The 21,841-nt window shown below is 49.4% G+C and overlaps 7 protein-coding genes across 7 annotated transcripts; 5 read left to right on the top strand and 2 right to left on the bottom strand.

Annotated features, from left to right (window-relative positions):
- Positions 1–304: 304 nt before the first annotated feature.
- pex14 (putative peroxisomal membrane anchor protein (Pex14)) lies at positions 305–1,670 on the top strand (the record flags this gene model as incomplete). Its single annotated transcript, XM_057168391.1, has 4 exons — positions 305–337; positions 433–710; positions 762–846; positions 906–1,670. The coding sequence occupies 4 exons, from the start codon at positions 305–307 to the stop codon at positions 1,668–1,670; spliced, it is 1,161 nt and encodes a 386-aa protein (XP_057019022.1).
- A 403-nt stretch (positions 1,671–2,073) lies between these two features.
- On the top strand, positions 2,074–3,232 carry N7466_009001 (uncharacterized protein; the record flags this gene model as incomplete). Its single annotated transcript, XM_057168390.1, has 2 exons — positions 2,074–2,737; positions 2,796–3,232. The coding sequence occupies 2 exons, from the start codon at positions 2,074–2,076 to the stop codon at positions 3,230–3,232; spliced, it is 1,101 nt and encodes a 366-aa protein (XP_057019021.1).
- Positions 3,233–3,583: 351 nt separating this feature from the next.
- On the bottom strand, positions 3,584–4,264 carry N7466_009000 (GNAT family N-acetyltransferase; the record flags this gene model as incomplete). The annotated part of the gene is made up of 1 exon (XM_057168389.1): positions 3,584–4,264. The coding sequence occupies one exon, from the start codon at positions 4,262–4,264 to the stop codon at positions 3,584–3,586; it is 681 nt and encodes a 226-aa protein (XP_057019020.1).
- A 697-nt stretch (positions 4,265–4,961) lies between these two features.
- Positions 4,962–5,779, top strand: N7466_008999 (RraA family protein; the record flags this gene model as incomplete). Its single annotated transcript, XM_057168388.1, has 3 exons — positions 4,962–5,015; positions 5,091–5,420; positions 5,510–5,779. The coding sequence occupies 3 exons, from the start codon at positions 4,962–4,964 to the stop codon at positions 5,777–5,779; spliced, it is 654 nt and encodes a 217-aa protein (XP_057019019.1).
- Positions 5,780–7,480: 1,701 nt separating this feature from the next.
- On the bottom strand, positions 7,481–8,260 carry N7466_008998 (uncharacterized protein; the record flags this gene model as incomplete). Its single annotated transcript, XM_057168387.1, has 3 exons — positions 7,481–7,687; positions 7,861–8,037; positions 8,237–8,260. 3 exons carry the CDS (start codon positions 8,258–8,260, stop codon positions 7,481–7,483), a joined length of 408 nt encoding a protein of 135 aa, XP_057019018.1.
- Positions 8,261–10,345: 2,085 nt separating this feature from the next.
- On the top strand, positions 10,346–12,478 carry N7466_008997 (uncharacterized protein; the record flags this gene model as incomplete). The annotated part of the gene is made up of 1 exon (XM_057168386.1): positions 10,346–12,478. One exon carries the CDS (start codon positions 10,346–10,348, stop codon positions 12,476–12,478), a length of 2,133 nt encoding a protein of 710 aa, XP_057019017.1.
- Positions 12,479–14,580: 2,102 nt separating this feature from the next.
- N7466_008996 (CCR4-NOT core subunit CDC39) lies at positions 14,581–21,697 on the top strand (the record flags this gene model as incomplete). Its single annotated transcript, XM_057168385.1, has 4 exons — positions 14,581–15,240; positions 15,306–15,630; positions 15,695–21,576; positions 21,638–21,697. 4 exons carry the CDS (start codon positions 14,581–14,583, stop codon positions 21,695–21,697), a joined length of 6,927 nt encoding a protein of 2,308 aa, XP_057019016.1.
- Positions 21,698–21,841: the final 144 nt, after the last annotated feature.

Genomic DNA, 21,841 nt, shown 5'->3' with positions numbered 1-21,841 from the left:
TCAAGTACAAGTCAGACACGCAGAAACTCACTTCTGGAGGGGGGTATTGTTATCGTGCAGGCTTTGGGCAAGAAGATGTAAACAAGAAGCGGGTCGCGACCAAACAAGGAAGGCGGTACCGCTTCGACGCAAACAGATCAAACAGGGACACAATCACGAGACTTTCCCAGATTCGGTGTGGGGAAGCTTGGCGGTCGTAACTTCCGAGGTCCACGGCGGATGCCGATGATAGTCGCTTTCCCCTACTCTGTACTCTTGTCTTTCCCTCCTCCATCCTCCCAGATTGAGTTGACTCCTACCCACAATGGCTCCCCGTGAGGAGATCATCGCGTCTGCTGTAAGACCATAACCTCTTATCTCTTTTGACATTACGCGCTAACTGATGCTTTTAGGTGACTTGTATGAATCTATCGCAACCGTCGCGTGATAGAGTTGTCTGCTAACTATGGAATAGTTCTACAAGACCCATCAGTGGCCTCATCGCCTATCGAGAAGAGAGTCGCATTCCTACAATCGAAAAATTTAACTCAAGAAGAAGTCGACCTCGCTTTATCGCGAGTGGGTGAAGACCCAGCAGCCGCCGCCGCCGCCACTGGCGCGGTGGCATCACCACGAGCCCCCTCTTCACAACAACTCGCCTACCGGCCACCACCACAGGCCCCCCAAGGATTTGGCTATCCTCCATACAACCAATGGCAACCACCTCCAGAGTATGCACCGCTATGAACCCCTACCAATGCCTCGGTCTAACCACATAACAGGCCGCCGAAGCGTGACTGGCGTGATTGGTTTATCATGGCGACAGTAGTTGGTGGTGTAGGATATGGATTATATTCCGTAACCAAGGTATGTTTGTATTGGATGATTGATTGTATTCCGTGACGAATGCTAACAGCCTAAAACAGCGCTATATCACCCCATTGATTGCCCCGCCAACTCCTCCTCAGCTGGAACAAGATAAGGAGAACATCGATGAGCAATTCTCTCGGGCATTCGATTTGATTGAACAACTATCCACCGATACTGCAGCCTTAAAGGCCGCCGAAGATGCTCGTACTGAGCGCTTAGATACCGCTCTTAAGGATGTTGAAAGTCTTGTAGCAGATTTGAAGACATCTTCGCGGCGGAGGGATGATGAAACTCGCCGAATTAGTGATGAAGTCAAGTCACTGAAGGATGCCATTCCCAAGGCTCTCGAAGGCGCTCGGGAGGGTAATGAGAACCGACTGAAGGAACTTGGAACCGAACTGAAGAGTCTGAAGGTTCTTTTGGGTAACCGCCTAGGTGGTAGTGGCGCTGTTCCTGCTACTGGCAGAACTTTGGGAAGCTCTACTCCTATTCCAACCCCCGTTCCCACCCCGACACCCGCTCCCGTCCCATCTATGGCATCTCCGTCAGTCCCAGCTGAAACAACCGCTGCTTCCTCTACCCCGAACGGTCTGCAGGCAACTGTAACCTCACCAGAACAAGAGACCCAGTCCTCGGTAAGCACTCCCGCCGCTCCCAGCCAGGGCAGCCCCCTTTCGCAACTCGGTCGCTCGGCTTCAATCCCGGCCTGGCAAATGGCTGCCGCCAACCGAACCAAGAGCTCCTCACCAGCAAGCCCAGCCGTGACTGCTAGTGATAAACCAGCTGGTACAACCGATGAGCAAACTGCCCCGCCTAGCTAGATATGGAGGAAATTTCGGTGTTTGTCGGTCCCTGTATACTTCTTCGCTTAGATGTATTTATCATAACAGATTTTCTTTCTTCGATAATAAATTGATCAAGTAAATTTGTAATATTTTTATAGCAAGGTGCTTACAATATATCCGTTTTAGAAATCCAAAACTAAATACGGGCAATTGCCAGTACAGAAGTAAATTTTGTCTTGCGCCGGGGTTCTAGGCCGATAAGATAAGCGCAAGTCCACTCCGAGTCTCCGACCTTCAGAAGTGAGCACTTGACCTTTTCACGCAGCTTCTCAATTCTCGAAACCTTCGGAAGCGCACACAATGCCCTCACCCAAACCGTCACGCAGGTCTCACTCTCCTGCCGCACAGGAGAAGGACCGGCGCCCTCATCGCAGCCGTCATGGACATTCCTCCCATCGGCACAGGCACCACGATGAAGCGCGCTCGCGCTCTCCCCATCGATCCGACAGACACAGATCAGATCGCCCCCATCGCCGACATGATCGAGACCGAGATCATCATGAGCACAAGAGTAAAGAAACACCTGCGAAGCCCGTGGTTCTACCGCTGGAGGCGCGACAGCTCTCAAGACGGGATCTGGAGGTGTTCGAGCCCATGTTCGCGATGTACCTGGACATTCAGAAAGGTATATATATTGAAGACCTATCAGCGGACGAGGTTAAAGGCAGATGGAAAAGTTTTATCCAAAAATGGTATCATACAACAGTTCTCCACATTGAACAGTCCGGTTGCTAACATGGGTCACAGGAATCGCGCGGAATTAGCTGAAGGCTGGTACGATCCGGCCACACTACAAAGAGCTCGCGAAAGCATCGCGGAGGGGCAACCACCACCAGATCGGGAGAGAGGATCACCGGACTATGCGCGGGGTGGAAAGGTTGAAAATGTGGAGAGCAGGGCGCCACCAGTTGCCCAGGATGAAGAAAATGATGATGACGATGATGACGAATATGGGCCAACACTGCCTCATCCAAACTCAGGTCGAAACTTGACGCATTCTGGACCAACAATACCGAGATTGCAGGACTTAGAACTCAAAAGAGGTGAGCACTGACCACCCGCTCACACGAATACTTATAGGCCACTGACAAGTTCACTCAGAATCCGCAGCTGAAGATGCCATGGCCGATCGTCAGGAATCATGGCAGCAACATCGTAGTGATATACGATCTCACAAGTCTGCGGTACGGAACCTCGAAGATGAGGTTGCGCCGCGAGCGGAAGCTGGTACGAGGGAGAGACAGCTTGAGAAGCGTCGGGAAGCTGCTGCTGCGAACCGTGAATTCGCAAACGCCCGCGGCGCATCACCCGAGGCTGCACCGGAAGAGGAGTTGATGGGATCTGGAGACAATGATCTCGCTTCTCTGAAGAAAGAAAAGGAGAAAGATCAGCGAAAGAAGAACGAACGAGAAATCCGCAGGGAGGAGATTCTTCGCGCGCGAGTAGCAGAGCGCGAGGAGCGCGTGCAAAAGTATCGTGAAAAGGAGCAGGAGACCATTGGTTGGCTCCAGACACTTGCTAAGCAACGGTTTGGTTAAATCATGGGACTCGCCTCAAAAGGCTTTTGAAACAATCGCACTCGATAGATACCCTGCGGCTTGAACGCTTGATAGACATGGAATTATTTTTTGGGCTTTGACGACTTTTGTTACTCTACCCCGGCAGTCAACAGTAGTAGGTACTAGGACGTAGTAAATGTAGCCAGGTTTCGTATACATTGATTACGATCAATGCAAACTTTTTCTGCGTCCAATGCTCACATTTACTCTATGTATTTTCTCGAGACGATCTAATGCTAGTTTTTTGTCCAAGACAAGTATCTGGTACCTACTAGGTACTAGTATGCATGTAGTATATCGAGCCTTCACTTGATATGCAATGCACGTCAACTAGCCCCGCAAAGCGACAAGTGTAGAGATCTGTTTCCCATCTGCATCAAAGTTCTCCGGATCCAACCACTTTTCAAACGACTCACGCACACCAGGCCACTCCGAATCCAGCATAGAAAACCACGCCGTATCCCGATTTCGACCCTTAACCATCATATGCTGGCGAAACACACCTTCCGCCGTAAACCCAAAGCGAGCAGCAGCTTTTCTGGACGGTTGGTTCAGGCTATCACACTTCCACTCGAAACGGCGGTACCCCAGATCCTCAAAGACCGCCTTTGCAATAAGATAAAATGCCTCTGTAGCGGCGGTCGTGCGTTGCAGCAGGGGCGAGAAAACAACGAATCCGATCTCGATCACGCGGTTCTTTTGGTCAATGCGCATGAGAGAGAAGAACCCCACTGCCTTGTTGGAGGCACTGTCGATGAGAGCGTATAAATATGGGTCGGGGGATTTCGAGAGCCTTTCTATCAGCGCGATGAAGGACTCTTTATCCTGGAAGGGTCCGTCGGGAATATAGGCCCAGATGTCAGAGTACTCGGGTAGTCCAATGCTTTCGTAGAGATCCTCGGTGTGTCGAGGCTCTAGTTTCTCAAGGCGGATTGTGCGGCCGGTGAAAGTGGTCGCTGGTGGTGGTTTTGCGGGGTGAGTGTCCACGGGCACTCCAAATTGCCGAGCCATCTTCTTTGATTGTTTGTGGTATTAAAAGTAATCTTAGGAGCTCTCTGAGAGGTGGTAAAACTTCCAATGGGACAATAACAATGAACAGTGAGATGGGGGAGGAGGTACTTGAATCTTATGTTTAGTGTTGAGGAGATGAAGGGAATGAGTCACGACATCTGGACTTCCGACCAACGAGTAACCACATATGGACATTGAACATCCATGTTTACTCGAGATTTCCAGTTTCTTGTGCTGTATGCACAAGAAATCGTGTTGTTTCTTTTTTTCTCTCTATCTTTGTCACATACATGAACAGAATGCCGTTACTTCCAAGGCTGAGTGGATCTTTCCCCAGAAATTTGGCTCCAAATTACGAGTATACCTACTATATACTATACACAAATGACGATTCATGGTGATTCTGCAATGTTAATACAGCAGGGTCAATTAATGTATAGCCAACGCGCGGTCCATGAAAACGAAACGCAAAACGCAAAACGAAATTATTCATGGTGAGGACGTTGCCAACATTGAAGCAGCTATTTACTCTGGCAGTTGACAGGCCACAAAGACGTTCAAATGTTCGTTTGCCGAGGCCTCAGCATCTCACGTCACCAGAATACGTTGTGGGGCACGGGGAACCACCCGGATACAAAACAATTTCAAGGTTAGAAGGTTGAAACGTCACATACACTGTATCCATATCACTCCAGCAATGGCTACAATCTCCAAATCCCTGCAAAGCCTCAAAAGGTTCACCACTTGCGACGTATGAAGCCCTTTGATTCGTCCAAGCCGCATCAATTTCTCCGATCATTAACTCAGCCCCTTGCAAATTTTCCAGATTGGCGACGCGCTCGTGAAACTCAAGCACCCATACGGTGGCTTCTTAGATGGCCTGAAGATGTACTCCCCGGGCGCGGGAACGAGTATCTATGGGCCTGCCATTACCGTGAAGATGGTAGAAACCAAAAGCCCCGGCCCCACGCCTCCCTTGCATTTCGCAGACGCGAACCAAGAGGGTCATATCATGTATATCCAGCAGCCGAAGGGCCTGCCTTCTGCCTGCTGGGGTGGTCTGATGTCAACCCGGGCTCAGAAGCTGGGTGGCCTGGGAGTCATTGTTGATGGGCGTATGAGGGACGCGCAGGAACATCGTGATATGGGATTTCCTGTAGGTGTCTGTCGGTCGGCTAATGACGACACCTTTCTCAAGTTACCCACCATTTGACCCTGCAACATTGAAACTAAACGAAATGATAGGTCTTCGCCCGAGGTACTGCTGTTCTTGGTTCTAATACTTTCAGTCGTGCGTCGGAAATCAATGTCCCGCTCCAGTTCAAGGGTGATCTCTGGGTGTACCCGAAGGATATCCTTGTGGGCGATGAGAATGGTGTAGTTGTTGTTCCTCCTTCGTTGCTCGAGCAGGCACTGGAGTTGTGCCAGGAACGGTTTGAAATCGATGAGAAGATCATGGCGGCACTCAGGGCTGGCGATTTATTTGCATCGACTATTCAACAACAGCGTAAGTAGCTGGTGTATACACCCTAATTTAATAGCTGATACGCATATCGATGGAGGCTTTGTCTTGAAGGCAAGTCGCTTGAGTAGTATACATTGAAAGACTTCCATGGTTGTATTTTGGCTGCATTACACATGTAGTAGTAGGTATAGTTGTCAGAGAGGGGTCAGGTGACCCCCTCTGGGTATATCTAGATCCAGTGCTTGCTCCCTTCCTTCCTTCCTTTTCCCTTCTCTCCATCCCTCCGAGAGAGATTGTCCATAGCCAATCCAGTTGCTTCTCTCTCCGTTCTCCGTTCTTTCCTTTCCCCGAGCAGCGGCTATATTCCTCCGCGCTGACAGACACTGTGCTCGATGCGCTGAAAGAATTTGGTTGGATTGGCGCAATTCAATTTGCGGCTCTCATCATAGTTGCCCGCGCAGCCAACAAGCTTTTGCAGGGCCTTGTTAAAGATGTCCTTGAAAAATGAATGCCGTAGTAAGTTTAGATCAAACTCCACATTGATGTCCATCCTGTATACCAGTACTAATCATGTACCATGACCCACAGAGTTCCAGATGTCCGGTGGGTTGTCACTATGTCACCTGGGCTTAGATCATGATTTTTGGGGTTTTCTTTGCTAATTTACATTGCTATGAAGAGTTTACGAGCTTCTTAGTTGGGGTTTGGCTGGTATCGGTCTTCTCGTATGTTTTGTATGCGAGAAGATGTACTCAGGCATATGTTGGGCCGTCAAGAAGTTCAAGCCCTGGAGGGAGATTGTATTTATGTCCAGGCGCATTCACACCCTCTCAATATAGCCGTGCTCACATCCATACTTGAGGACTCAGTCAGTAGTGTTTACAGGTGAATGAAGAAATACCCTTCTATGTATACAAGTACCTACGTAGTACAGGGTTACCTACGGGGTTACCTATAAGGTTACCTGGAGGCTCACCTAGAAGGTTAACTGAAAGGGAAGGTTAGCTGATATATGGATAGTATAGGCTATCCCAGGCAGTGAAGAACACCGAAAACCTACTGTAGCCCAATTAGTAAAGGAGATCTAAGGTCTATGTTTTCAACCAAAATCTCAACGGGGTAAGATCCGTAAAGGGCATATTGCAGAGTAGAGCTGTGCCAGTCACATCAGCTGGTTGGATTTCAGTGTCCCAAGTCAATGTTAAAGTAACTTGAACTTCAATTCATGTATGAGTATTTTTATCAATGGATACGGCCAAAGTGTATACTGGTAGAAACCCTGGCCTCAGCTCTGGAGGTACCTAGGTGGGGTGCCGTCATCATGATCCGCTGAAATGAAAGACTCGGACCTTTCAAAGTTGAAATCAAGATTTAGAATTGCTACATACCCCTAGCCTGTTCTCCAACCGACAGCCTCCAAAGAACTTCACCGTGTTTCCATAATCTACCCGTCAATAATCTCGTGATAGTCAAGTTCAGCCCTCTCATGATGTGTTGCATAAGGGCTAGGACAAAACAACCCCGAGAAGAATTTCTTAAAAACAGCGGAGACATATTGAAGCTGCAAAGATTTCGGTACGAGAATTATGGAGGACTTTGGGGATGTGGTTCCCCTCCGTACCGATATACGGAAGAAGTTCTTGCGATCCTGAACCTCGAAGCAAGCTTGCGCATGAGCTCCCAAAAGGAGATACGGCTGAAAAAACAAACACAGTCCGAGTCTCAGAGAATGGAACTGAGAGAATCAATAGTTAGTTCATGGGAACAGCAGCGGCGATATCGGTGGTGGAAAGAACGTATGCTATCAAGTTCGGCCTCTCTTCAACGGGGATTTGAAACGTGGCGATCAAATGAGCGATGGCATATGCATCGAGTACTAGTCGAAGATTGTGTACTCCAAGGTGGATGCTGTGCACGTGGATGTGGATGCTGCGAAAGTCCTGAACGTCTGACCAGCTCTGTTGGTAAACTTGCTATTGGGCATTGCTCTATTGAATGTGCATGTTGCGTTGAAACCCGCAGCGGAGCGATTCCTTCACAAGAGGTTTGCAAGGATGTTGATGGCCTCTACGGGTTTTCGAACTTAACAAAAGATGACTTTGAGAAAAACGTATACCGGTTTCAAATTTACCTCGCCACTATATGGGGACTTGGACAAGGCAATCCATCGAGACTTCCAAAAGATATCAAGTTCAATTTTTGCGATCTGAGTGTCCCGACTTCGGAACCAGCGTGCATGCAAGATGATAGCTCCGAGTCCCAAATTACAAGTACGAGTACCAGTACTTTTCTTGAGATCAGGTAAGGACTGAACATATCCATTAGGAGAACATTGCTAAAGATCTCTTGTCAGTGATAACGAGGAAAGTCGAGTTTCTTTTGTCTGATTTCGAAAAACCCGATAGCTGTTAGCTTGAGCCTGAGCACCCTTATTGAAAGCGACGGTCACCAAATTAGCAAAGCCCCACCTGTCAGGGTAAATCCAGTACTTACAGGTACCTAGGTACCTCCAGGGCTGTAACTTCCTCCATTTGGGCAGCTAGCGTTCCAAGGTTGGCTCTGGTATAGATGTGATTGGTAACTCGAATGTATCCAGCCCTGGAGATTTGGTGTCTTCGTCCGACATCAATGCTCACGGACCTCTGATATAATATTGCTCAATGAATCGTTTGATTTCCTACTCATATATTGAAGATATCCCGAGGTCCTTCAGAACAATATTGTATCGTGTGTATCACATTACAACGGGTTGTTTGCATCTAAGAGTATCAAGAGCATTAGATCGGCTTCTTTTCCCGGCGGTTAGAGTAGTCGGAAGGTGCAATCAGATTGGGCGGATGGCCATGGATGTTGTGGGACCGTAATGATATTGAACCACAAAACATTACATGACCCACCATATTGAGGAGCAAAGTCAGATGAAAACAAAGAAGATCTGGACCGGATCTTGCACATCGTCACGCGCTATATTCTCACCCACAGCCGAGACCCGTGTTGAGGCGTTGCGCTACTCATTCAAGCATGGCGGGCTGAAACGCGAACTCAAGTAAAGTTTCATGGCGTTTGTAGGCGATTGCTCAGATTTTAGAGCAAAAGAATCCAGATGTCTTTGAATTTTCACTTTTACAACAATCCTTACCCGGTCTTGGCGGTTTGCCCCGTTTCTTTCCAAGGGCCTTCCAGGGTTTCCATGGATCCAAAGCCTGATGCAATAACCCCCTAGCGAGTTAAACTAGAGAAATCCACCGACGTAATTTTCGCAGGTTCGTGCCCGGAAAAAAAAAACCACAGACTGCTCCGAAATTTGTGACGAGTATGGTGGGCGTCGGCATAATTGTTAGCATAACGGAGTTTACCCATCCATGCAAAAGATTTCCCAGTTTCAGAGTATTGTTGTTTTCCTCCGTACGGAGTACCTGGTACATGTGACAATCAGCCAATTGAGATGTCAGTTTGTTCTGGAGAATCTTGGTCCGAGATATCCGCGAGCTGATCAGTTGGGGGCCGGTGTGATTACTGATGCCTGAACATCCCGATTCCCAAATACAGGTAAGTAAACTAGTGAATCAGATTGAGTTTAGAGTGGGCTCCTTCCCGGCTCAGCAAGTTTGGTTTCTGTTTGCAAAGCCATGATACATAGTCGAACTGTCCGAGAAAACGGTCTGGTGCTGGGTTTTGCAGCTGTGGATGCCAGTCCCAAAATCACCCGATGTTGTTGGCTGGTCGGTAATCTGGAGACATCTGTTCCTGTCTGGACTGATGCAGGCTGAGAATCCAGGCCCGGGCAAGGACCGAATTTCGCGTGGTTCTAGACTTTGTAGCGGAGATGTGAAAACCTCGCTGATTGCCTCACGGAAACAGGAATGATCCTAGATCAAGATGTTCGAGATGACTTTTCAGCCGGGGAGAGAAAAAAAAAACCACATTGTGTCGTTGACATTATTGCTTCTCTGTTTTTCTGGTTTCTTGCTCATATCATTCCAATAACCCTTTTTTCCCACTTGGGGGGACAAGAGTGGGTGGCAATGGCCCAGACCCACAATGAAGAGTGACTCTAGTCGCTAGCCTGGTGGCCCTAGTGGGCGTAGCGTTCGTGGAGGAGTCCCAGTCGATCGCGTCCGGTCAAAGGGTCTCTCAGGGCCATGGGGAAGATTCAAGGGCCAGGGTCTAGAAAAAGAAGAAAGATAAAGAAAAGTCAGCAGTGAGATCAAAAGGATTTGGATTGAAAAGAAATAGAATAAAGACGGGGGTTTGATTTTTGAAGATCTTTTTACATGTTATTTTCCAAGGTTTCCCCGTACAGTAACTCTCCCACTGCGGCGCCCCCTCCCCGACTTTGTATTACCGCCGTCACACTAAGTCTCAAATTCCGTCGACTCCCCTTCCCTTCCTCTCACATCTTCAACCTCCACCCTATCCAACTAACCCTCGCCAACCACCCAACCACCAACGCAATATACCCAAATCTTCCTCTACGGATATAAAAACGGAAGAATCCTACCTCCGTTGCGTCACACACTCATATACCCACCACCCATTACTTTCGGGGGTGAACAGGATCCGGATTGAATCGAAATCAACGAGGTGGCCCGACAGGGCTGCGAGAGCAAGGAGATATGTCTAGACACATTTCATCCGACCATTCTCGCTCGGCGTCCAGGTCATCTCAAAACCCACGGCTGTCTCAAGGGCAATATGAATCGGTATCTCGTCAATCCTTCGGTCGCTCATCGCGCGTCTCCAATCCCAATGTCTTCTCCGACGAATACTCCCTAGAACCTATCTACGTCGACCAAATTGAGCGCTCCGCCAGTCCAATCTCCATCGCCTCCGCAGACACCTTCACACAACCTACTCCAAAACCCGCGGGCGCGACCGCAGCAGAAACTAATGATGATCCATTCGCTGATGAAGCCCGGTCCTCCATTGACGAATCCCATCGATCCAGCTTACCCCAGAAGGGAGGATTCGCCAACAACCGCAACTCTGTCACATCTCTCAACAATCCCACTTTTGCTGTGCAAAGGAATCAGAGTGTCTCTTCCCGTTTCTCGATACCACGCGCCCTTAGTCCCTACACGGGTGCGACCGGCCCTAGCCACCCCTACTCTATGTACCCTCAGGTCGGTGTCAGTCGCTCCGCAAGTATAGGAAGTACTTCGACTATTCGCCCCATCGATCGTCCCTTGGGTGAAAATAGTGGTCCCCAACATCCTTACGGGATGTATAGTCAGAATGTTGTTGAAGAAGGGATAGATGACGAAATCCCGGTCGGCTTTCCCGGCCTTAACTCACAATACCAACCACCCCCCAGCCGTCGGATTGATGACGTGGGCGATATCATTGGACCAGATGGACACACTGAACCGTTACCTCCGTATTCACGTTACCCAACAGGAGCCGTTCCCAAACCAGCTGGTGTGGAGATGGAGACCATGAACGACATGAACAACCCTGTTGTTGATATCAACCTACCACCACAGGAAGAACGGCAACTCAGTTCGACTTCGAGGGAGCAGCCAATCTCAAACACATCATCAAGGGCTTTGATACCTCAGACATCCACAAATAGTGAGCCTAATGCGGCTCCTGTGGTTGCCGGCGCTACGGCTGCTACTGGAGCCACGGGCATCATGGCATTTGAGGAGAAGCTCAAGCGCAAGGGGAAACAGAAAGTATGCTGTGGTCTTCCTGTCTGGACCATCGTTCTTATCGCTACGGTTATGTTGATTGGAGGGTCTATCGGCGGTGTGATTGGTGGTGTGCTTGGTACGAGAAAGGCCCAGGAGGCTGATCGCAAGGCACAGCAGGCCCAACAACAACAACAGAGTCCACATATCGTGACAGTGACTGCCTCGGCGCAGTTGGACTACTCTTCAATCACAACCACAAATACGAACTATACCCCAGTACCGACCGGCCATTTTCTGATCCCTTCCGTTTTGCAGAACTACTCTAGAATGTGCGTCGAAGATCATGATATTAAGGAAGTCTGGAGTTGTTTGGAAGAACCTAAGGATTTCGAGGTCTACGTCGGAAACATGGATGGTCAGCAGTCTATTGTTTTCGCCAGTGATGACACAACCGCTACCAGCACTTTCTCTTACGGAGCGCAGCAACCGATTCTTCCTACCCCCACTCAAAATTTGAGCATGGTCATGGATACTAGTGATACAGGCCTTGGTCCTGCCTTGTTTTTCTGGTCCTACGTCGACAAACTTGTCATTCTTCCAGAGTCTGCTTTGGATTCTAGCTCTGCTTCGAAGAAACGAGATGTATCAGAAGACATTTTGGCAAGTTATATGGAACGAAAGGAGGCTGTCCAATCTGGCGATAAGCCGTGGTTCTGCTGGTGGAACCAGACCGTCTTGGAGTTTTTCCTCTACGTCAATCAGTCTGCACATGATGCATCTTTCTCATCTACTCCCATCGCTAATGGGAATCTTGCAGCCAGTATGGCCACTGCTCAAGCTAAGGCCAAGCGCGATGATGATGTTGCCAACTACCCCCGAATCATCAAGATGGAAGAACGACGTGATGATGCAGGAGCGGCGTCGCCATATTGTCAACAGATGCAGCTGGAGAGCAATGGCCACATTCAGGCCATTCCAAATAAGGTGGTCTCAGTCCAAGAGGTTCAGCCTACGCCGACTACTACCTACACCAACACCGCCTCTGGCTCTGGTCAGACATACACCGCCAAAGCAACATGGGCAACACCATGTTACTGTCTGTCCCTGTCTGATTAGTCTGATTTCCTGGCATTTGAGCGCTTGTTCTTCATTGTGGTATTGGTTCTGGGACACTGGCGTCGGCGTTGAATCAGGCCATGGGAACTCGCATTGGGTTACGTGCACACGATTATACTTCTTCTCCACTGTGTGATTCTACTTCGTTTTTTACTACCCCCCTCCAACCCTTTTTGGTCTTGTGGAGGATATTTTTGTCCTTTCTCCTTTTCTCTTTTCTCAGCCCCCCGACACGACATGATTTCCCTTCCCGGAACTCCCCTTTTTTTATGGGGTTATATATGGTCTATTGATTGAAACTCGTTTTTGGCGTTTATATTGGGTCAATTGGTACGGTTTGGGTACTCTGACATATTCAGTCAAGTCAATTGTTGTCATGTTGCCATTTTTGTTTTTTTCTTGGACCATCGCGTTCAATTTCTCGTATATTTCAGCATCTCACAGATGGTGACTTTAGCATCCCATATCTATCCAAACCAAACCTCAAGATAGGCAACGTTTGGAATACATCTCTCGGCCTCTTTTGCCTTTCACAGTTTCACTCCCCAAGCTCCTTCGATGTTTGGTCATCCTGACAGACAAACCTATAGAGTTACATATACTTCCAAGTTGCACATGTGCCCGTGCGGACCCAGGTGGAATCTAATGTTGGAAGAGACATATCAATGCATTGATCAGGACCTCGAGAGTTGGGAACACCCAGGCACTCAGGTGCACATGGACTCAAGTGCTGGTGATGTCCTTGACTACTCCTTAACTGGAGGGCTGCTCAAGTGCTACTAAATAGCCTAAGATTGAAGAGCGGTTCAAATGTTTAAAGCAGTGGTCCACGCCCGTATGGGAACCTTACATAGAAGGTTTATTCCATTCTGCCTGGAGATACTACTAGGTATGTTTGTGCATACTATAGATGTGCCTATGTAAGACTGTTCAAATTTAGGCCCACGGGTATCATCCATCCACATGCATGGATGTAGTGCACTTGATGTGCACATGCATAATCCTGAGGTCTATGCCAACCTCAAGTGCAATGTTGGAACATTTGAACCTACTTATGTACATACCTGGAGCTACCGAGACCCGTACATAGGGACCTCAACGTTAAAAGTGCCACTACCTAACATCCACATACATATGCATTAAACATTTGAACATCTGAATATACTGCCTACTACACATGTATCTACTCAAGACATGTAGCCCTCTAAGGTTAAGCCTCCAAGTTTCTCTTTACTTATTGATCAATACTTAGGTACTTGACTTTGCACGAACATCAAACATTAGAAAATTAGGCAAATTGAACAGAGCGCATGTGAGCCATCATGACGAAGATATCAAAAAAATCGTGTATGTCCCTCAAGCTCAACGTTGCTCAAATACATCCATGGATAGTAGAGTATGTACAGTTACATATTCGGTGATCTTTTAGGGTTGTTGCGTTTTCACTTGCTTGCTCAATGTGTAAGGGTGAACATTCTGACCGAGGGCCATTTTTAGAGCTACCTATCTACTATCTCAAAACTTCAAGGAGAACAGGATTAAAAATGAAGCATCAAAGGGGTACAGTCCTGGAGATGTCTAGTAAACAAACCTGGGGAAGCCCACTTGTTCCACTTTCGGCAGAGCGGGTTTAGGATGACTCAGCTCACGCGTTTGGTCATGTGATCAGGAAGTGTAGCTGAGCAGACACGATTGGGTCATTTACACGGAAAGAGAGGACAATAGGATAAAAATGCTCCTGAAAATCATGAAGCTTCTCACCTCAAACCAAAGGTACCCTATATTGACACCATCAATTGAATTTTAGAAGTCGAACGGTGGCGTGCCCAACTAAAAATTTAAGCCCAAGCTCTTCCTCGTCGCCTGAGGCACCCACACTTCCGACACCTCGCACCTGGACGCACCATTCCTCCAACCTCTCCTCCATCGCCATCCATTCTCCCATTCCCCCCCCTCAACCCTCTTCTCCCACCCCCCCTCATCGAGTCTTACACCATAGCTTCATACCGTCTTTCGATCGATCTTATCGATCGGGTCCACTGCGCCCGCCCGCTTAAAAATCTGTCGTTGGACCCTCCAGATCAAATGATCGCGTCTCCTAGATGACCTTCCCTCCCCCTCACCCTTCTGCCCAATCATCGATTGCTTCTGGCACCGATAAATCTTCATCGACCAAGACTGAGATTGGTGCCTGGGGTCGGTCCGCGTCGCAGTCCGGAATTCGTCGTGGGTTGACTCCTCTCGCGACAAACCTCTCCTCCGCCACCGCTCCCTCTGCTTCTGCCCGGGGCTTGGATGCAGGCCCTGGGGTCTCTACACAATCATCTTTCTCTGCCGTTCTGAGTTCTACCAGGGGTCTCTCTGGCGGTAGCCCCAAGCCTGTAACCTCGCCATTCACTTCACTACAGACTGGCTCGCAACAGCAAGCTCAGTCGCTTTCTTCACCCAAGTTTCGATCACACACCCCATCCGCTGGGTCTTATTTCGCCTCAGCAACAGGTTCCGTCACGGGTGCTGGAGGCTCAGGGGGAGGCGGAGGGCCGGGTTCTTCCAGAGGTGTAGCCTTTTCACCACTGTCGTCCGGCACAACCGTGAATTCACCCACGGGCTTTGCTTCAGACAAGCCCGGATCGGCAGCTGCCCACTCGAGCCAATCGTCGCTCACGAAGATCTCAATTGCACAAGTCTTCCTCCTATTAGACTCGATTACAGAGAAGGAAGGAAAAGAAAAGTGGGAGACAAAGGCTGCTCAGATCCATAAGGTAAAACGATGGCTCAATTAATCCCTTCTTTCGAACTCCAGAGGCTGATATGATCTTCTCGGTAGCTTGTGACATCAAACGGCATGGAGGTCTTTTCAAAGTACTTCCGTCGCCTTCTCACTGGCAATGCGCCCCAGATTTTTCCTGGGGTGAACAAGTCTGTCGAAAATGCGGGCAACTACACCCTTCTCGTGCAGGAAATGACAAAAGTTTCCTCGGATATCGAACATGCCCAGAAGATTGCAGAGACAGTAGATACGTCCGAAGGTGACATATTTCGGGATTTCGATCTCTCCACTTTCTTGGATCACTTCCGTTTGGATCCCATTGTGAAGGTTTCTCTCGCTTTGGCGTTCAAAATGTCAACCAAATCCGATCTTCGTGCCAAGGGTAAGTTTGTCTCCTATTCCAGAATCCAAAAAAGCCATTTAATAACATCTTTACGCCCATTCAGCCGATGCTATCCTCTCCAACTCTCTTAATCCCTTCCTCCATAGCCTATCGGCCGCCACCGAAGCACACAAGGATTTCAACGACGCCTTCCTTGGCATGACAATCGAACGATTCATCCTCTACCCTCCCCGCAGTTTCACCGACGATGTTAAGGCTAAGCTGGTCTACGCAACTAATATGCGATACCAGAAGGTGGGCATGGAGATGCCATCCCAAGTCTCCTCTGCCTTGCAAATGTTCAACTTTGTGAACCCTCGGTATACCCTTGTTCGCCAGCTCCACTCCAAAGGACCCCGTGCAACGGCCAATGTCGAGGCACTCACTGAGATGATCAATGGGGCGGGCCCGGATAGCTGGTCCGAAGAGACTTTTGCCAGTGCCCTTCTCTTCATGGCTCTCTCTCAGTACCACCTTCAGTTTTCTTTGGACATTCTTATCAGTGCCTATGCCGACAAGCAACTCAACTGGGCTCTCGTGTTTCGGCAATTTGACCGAGACGGCCTTAGAGTGAACCACGTTCAGTTCGGCAAGCTGTATGCTGCGCTTTCTGCAGCTGCATTTGATGATCCCTCCCTGGACATGCAGAAGCTGTGGGGTGGGAAATGGGACAACCAGGAAACCCAGATCTCATTCTTAACAGGCTTGGTAGCATCTCAAGTCGATCCCTCACAGATTCGCGACTTCCGTGCGACATTCCCTCCCGACTTCTTTGACGATGCACCTGAGATGATTAAGCTGCTGGGAGAGCGTGCAGCCAAATCTCCTCTTCGTTCCACGGATGCGATTAAAGCGGTCTTCGACTTGGCGCTATTGGACCAGGTCCACTGGGGCACGAAAGAAAGCCAGCACCTGATCAAGACTGTCGTGCAGTTCGACCTCCCTGTGTTCCTTATCTCCGCGTTGGCTATCCCCCAGCCTTGGTCGAATGTTCAACAGAGCTTTGTTCTCCGGACTTTCGTCGTGTTTATATCAAAACAAGAAGATGGCTTCCAGCTGGCTCTCCACGGAGCTTGGCGTCAAGATCGGCAGTGGGTTTCCGAGCAACTGTTTGCAGCTTTTAGCCAAGACCCCACTTCTACTGCAATGATCTATGAGCACGCCGCGAGCTTTGGCTGGCTTGAGTATCTGCTTGGCTTCACCAATGGGCTTGCACTGGATCTTGCTTGTTACTCTGACCGCAGGGGCTCGTTTGATCTCGGCCAATGGATTCGCAGTACCGCACAGAAGGGCCAAGTTGACATGGGCAGCCTTTTGTCAAAGTTCTTGAGAATCAAGGCTGAGGATGAGCTTCATGTACAGCGAAAGGAGCAGCCAACCCCGCAAATGGTCAGCCTTTCGGTCAAGACTGTTTACACCCTTCTTACCGTGTTGGAAGAATTCGTCGGGGACCGTGAGAACCTTACCCCAGTTCAACGTATTTGCATCCAGACCTACCCTCGATTGATCAACTATGGTGAAGGGTTCGATGAAATAATCAATGCCAATGGCGAAAATGGCAACACCTTGCCTGAAGCTATTGATAAGCAGATGCAGGCATTGTTTGGCAAAATGTACCACGATGAGCTTTCGCTCAGAGAGATGCTGGAGCTTATGCGGCAGTACAAGTCATCGCCCAAGCCCGAGGAGCAAGAGCTCTTTGCTTGTATGGTGCATGGTCTCATCGATGAATACCATTGCTACCATGAATACCCACTGGATGCCCTGACAAAGACAGCAGTAATGTTTGGTGGCATCATTAACTTCCGATTGGTTGATGGAATCACCCTCAAGGTTGGCCTTGGCATGATTCTGGAGGCTGTCAGGGAGCATGAAGTCCACAACCCGATGTTCAAGTTCGGCGTAGAGGCAATTGAACAGCTTATGGATCGTCTCCCTGAATGGGCAGGTTTCTGTCATCTTCTGCTCCAAATTCCGACCTTGCAAGGCACGCCGATTTTCCAGAAAGCCGAAGAGGTTCTAAGGGCCCAGGGCAAGGAAATCGCCGACGGAGAGGCTGAAAAGTGGAACATCCGCCCCTCTCCCTTGCTGAATGGTGATAACGATGATCGCTCTGTGGATGGCAGTTCCTTCAAATTCCGATCTGTTTCAGTGGACTCACCGTTGCGGTCAGAGCTTTATCAGGATCCAAACGAAGACACCCAGGACAAGATTTTGTTTGTATTAAACAATGTCTCTGAACAAAACATCGAGGAGAAGCTACGTGATCTACGTGAGGTCTTGACTGAACAGCACCATCAATGGTTTGCAGCTTATCTGGTAGAAGAACGCGCCAAATTGCAGCCAAACTTCCAGAAACTCTACCTTGACCTTCTTGACCGGATTGGAGATAGAATCCTCTGGGCTGAGGTCTTGCGAGAGACCTACGTGAGTGTCTCTAAGCTGTTGAACTCCGACGCCACCGTTAGCTCCTCCACTGAACGAGGCCATCTCAAAAATCTCGCTGCCTGGCTTGGTGCATTGACCATCGCCAAAGACAAGCCAATCAAGCACAAGAACATCTACTTCAAGGGGATGCTCATGGAAGGTTATGATTCCAGCCGCCTTGGGGTCGCAATTCCATTCACTTGCAAGGTTCTTGTTCAGGCAGCCAAATCTACAGTATTCAAGCCCCCCAACCCATGGTTGATGGACATCCTGGGCCTTTTGCTGGAACTTTACCACTTTGCCGAATTGAAATTGAACAATAAGTTCGAAATTGAGGTTTTGTGTAAAGAAATTGCCCTTGACCACAAGACAGTTGAGCCCTCTACCTCCCTCAGGGAACGCATTTCCCGAGGCGAAGAAGTCTTGCCAGTACCTTCAAACATTCCAGAGGGACTCGAAGCGTTCGAAGACATGGGTCTCAGCTCCATCAATCAGGGCATCCGCAATGAGCGGCTGTCGCCTGCTGCTATCTTGTCGAATCTGCCAAGCCTTGACAAGATTCTTGTTCTACCCCCGTCGGCGAGTGGCATGGTAGACCCCATCATTCTAAGAACCATTGTCACATCTGCAGTAGAGCGTGCTATTGCGGAAATTATTACCCCCGTTGTGGAGCGTTCGGTAACCATCGCATCTATTTCTACTGTACAACTTGTCTCGAAGGACTTTGCCATGGAGCCCGACGAGGAGAAGGTGCGCCATGCCGCCGGGATCATGGCCCGACAGCTCGCCGGAAGCCTTGCCTTGGTCACCTGCAAAGAACCGTTGAAGGTCAGCATGACCAATTACATTAGAATGATCCAACAAGAGGTATCGGATCAGCCCATGCCCGAAGGCTTGATTTTGATGTGCGTCAATGATAACCTTGATGCTGCTTGCGGCATTGTCGAGAAGGCCGCTGAAGAAAAGTCACTTCCCGAAATTGAGAAGATGATTGAACCTCAGCTGGAAGCACGTCGCCGTCACATTACCAACCGGCCTAATGATGCTTTTATCGATCCTTCAATGAACCGCTGGAGTTTCTACATTCCAGAGCCTTATCGTCAAACCCCCGGTGGTCTGAACAAGGACCAGCTGGCAATTTATGAAGAATTTGCACGCCAATCGCGAGGCACCGCAGCTGTTGTCCACCCCCCAGGCATTTCAGCCGACGCAGGCCGTCAACTCCCCGACGTACTTCAAGAGTCGTATCCGACTATTCCAAACCTTTCCACCCCCGCCGAACAGCCCGCTGTTCCCCACCGGACACCCCAACCACAGGCTGTGTCACAGACCAGCGGTGCTCCTACCAATGGTTACCTCGACCACGTAAACCCACGTGAGAAGGTTGAGTCTCTCATTTCTGAACTTCAACTGGCTACTCGCGAGGCTTCAGAGGAACATGTGAGGGATCTTGGCAGAGATAGCGCTGTGCTCCAAGAGTACAACACGGCTTTGCGCACTATCTTGGCCTCGCCCAATGGTGAAGAGCTGGCACGACTGACCTCTCTGAAGGTCTGTACCACTCTTTACTCGCAAGCATCTTCCACCCTCGAACTTGAAGTTCTTGTGCACCTCCTTGCTAAGCTTTGCGATATGTCCACGGTTATTGCACGCTACACATGGGCGCTTCTGGCGGAGATTGATGACGAGCACATGTTCAATGTGCCTGCCACTGTCTCTCTAATCGATGCTGGTCTTCTGGACATTCGTCGTGTTGACATGGTGCTGGCCCGCCTAATTTCCCAGAAGGACGTCCGTGCATTGGAACTGCTCGACGACTTGATGAGCCGTGTTCTGCTCAACGATGAACCCGCAGCTCTTAGATCAGACTTCTCCGGCAGTCTCGAAGCAATGAGCCAATGGCTTGCCGAGGACCCCGGCCTGATTCCCGCCCTGGAGATCATCCGCAAGCTGCGTGACTGTGGCATTCCTGAAGTTGTCAACCCTCTACTCACTGACTCCGCCAGGTCTAAGCGAGACCAGATGGAGTACATTTTCAGCGAGTGGATTGGAATTTACAAGGCTACCGGTGCCACTGACAGAATTTACCACTCCTTCCTCCAGGATATTCACAATCGTCAAGTCATGAACAACCCTGAAGATTCAGCTTTGTTCTTCCGTCTTAGCATTGAAATCTCCGTGGGAATGTACGATCATGAGTCTCAGAACCCCCACGGTAGCCTCGATGAAGCTTTCCTCTACATCGATGCCCTCGCAAAGCTTGTCATTCTTCTTGTCAAGTTCCAGGGCGAGCACGCCGGTGCTGTTAAGGCCAACAAGCCAGCTTACTTCAGCTCCATTCTCTCTTCTCTGGTTCTCGTTCTTAACCACCACCAGGTCATGCGAGGTGAGGCCTTTAACCAGCGCGTGTTCTTCCGTCTGTTCTCTACTCTCCTATGTGAATATTCTCTGGCCGGCTTCCAACACCACGAAGAACACAAGGGCATGATCTTTGCTTTTGCCAACCGCCTGTTATCTCTTCAGCCCAAATACATCCCAGGATTTGTATATGGTTGGTTGGCTTTGGTCTCTCACCGCGTTTTCATGTCAGACATGCTCAACATGCCGGACCGTGAAGGCTGGGCACCTTATTGTGAGATCATGCAAGCCTTGCTTTCTTACATCGGAGAGCAGCTTAAGGGTTCTGAGATTACCTACGTCGCCAAAGACTTGTACAAGGGAGTGCTCCGCATCTTATTGATCTTGCACCATGACTTCCCGGAGTTTGTTGCTGAGAACCATTTCCAATTCTGCAATGTGATTCCAGCCCACTGTGCTCAGCTGCGCAATCTCGTTCTTAGCGCCTACCCATCGTCTTTCCAAAAGCTCCCGGATCCTTTCCGCGAGGGTCTCAAAGTGGAACGTATCGAGGAGATGCGGGAAATTCCCAAGATCGCGGGCGATGTTTCGGCACCTTTGGAACAAGCAAACATTAAGGGCGTTGTCGACGCCATTATTCAAAGCGGAAATGCCTCTGAGGCCATCGTGCAGCAGCTTTGCGACGCTGTTACTAGCCCTGAATCCACAGACACTGCTTTGATGCAAGTGCCCATCAACGTCGACGTTGTTCTTCTCAACGCGTTGGTCTTGTACATTGGCCAGCAAGCTGCAGAGGAGCAAGCCTTGAAGAGCAACATCCGTAGTGCCTTCGAAAACTCCGCCCACGCGGCCCTCCTCGAGAAACTTGCTGAAGCCATGCAGCCCGAGGCTCGATATTACCTTTTAAGTGCGATGGCAAATCAGCTGCGATACCCCAATAGCCATACGTACTTCTTCAGCTTCACCATCCTGCGCCTGTTCGGTGTCGACTTTTCCGAGCAGGATGACTCCGACATTCGCCAGCAGATCATCCGCGTGCTTTTGGAACGCCTCATCGTCCACCGACCCCACCCGTGGGGCTTGATCATAACTTTGCAGGAGCTGCTTCAAAACCGGAGCTATTCCTTCTTCCGCCTTCCCTTTATCCAGGCGGCCCCCGAGGTAGGATCTTTCCCCATGTCACGCAATTTCTTTGACACCAGTGCTCACGAAACTACGACAGATTGGTCGGCTTTTTGATGCCCTCCTCCAACACATCCAGCAGCAAAGCCCTCGTCCTTAAGAGGCATAAGCTGATCATCCACTCTTCCCTCCGAATAAAGTATGAGACGGCAACACCATCCCGCTCTCTACTACTCCTCATTGTACTTTTTCTTCCTTTTTTTTTTTCTTCTTCTCTTCCATGGGGTTCATTGCTTTTCACGTT

Source organism: Penicillium verhagenii, assembly GCF_028828195.1.
Source record: "Penicillium verhagenii strain IBT 33310 chromosome Unknown utg000008l_segment0_segment0, whole genome shotgun sequence".
Classification (NCBI taxonomy): domain Eukaryota; kingdom Fungi; phylum Ascomycota; class Eurotiomycetes; order Eurotiales; family Aspergillaceae; genus Penicillium; species Penicillium verhagenii.
The sequence above is the reverse complement of the archived record's forward strand: the minus strand, read 5'-3'. Positions and strand labels throughout refer to the sequence as shown.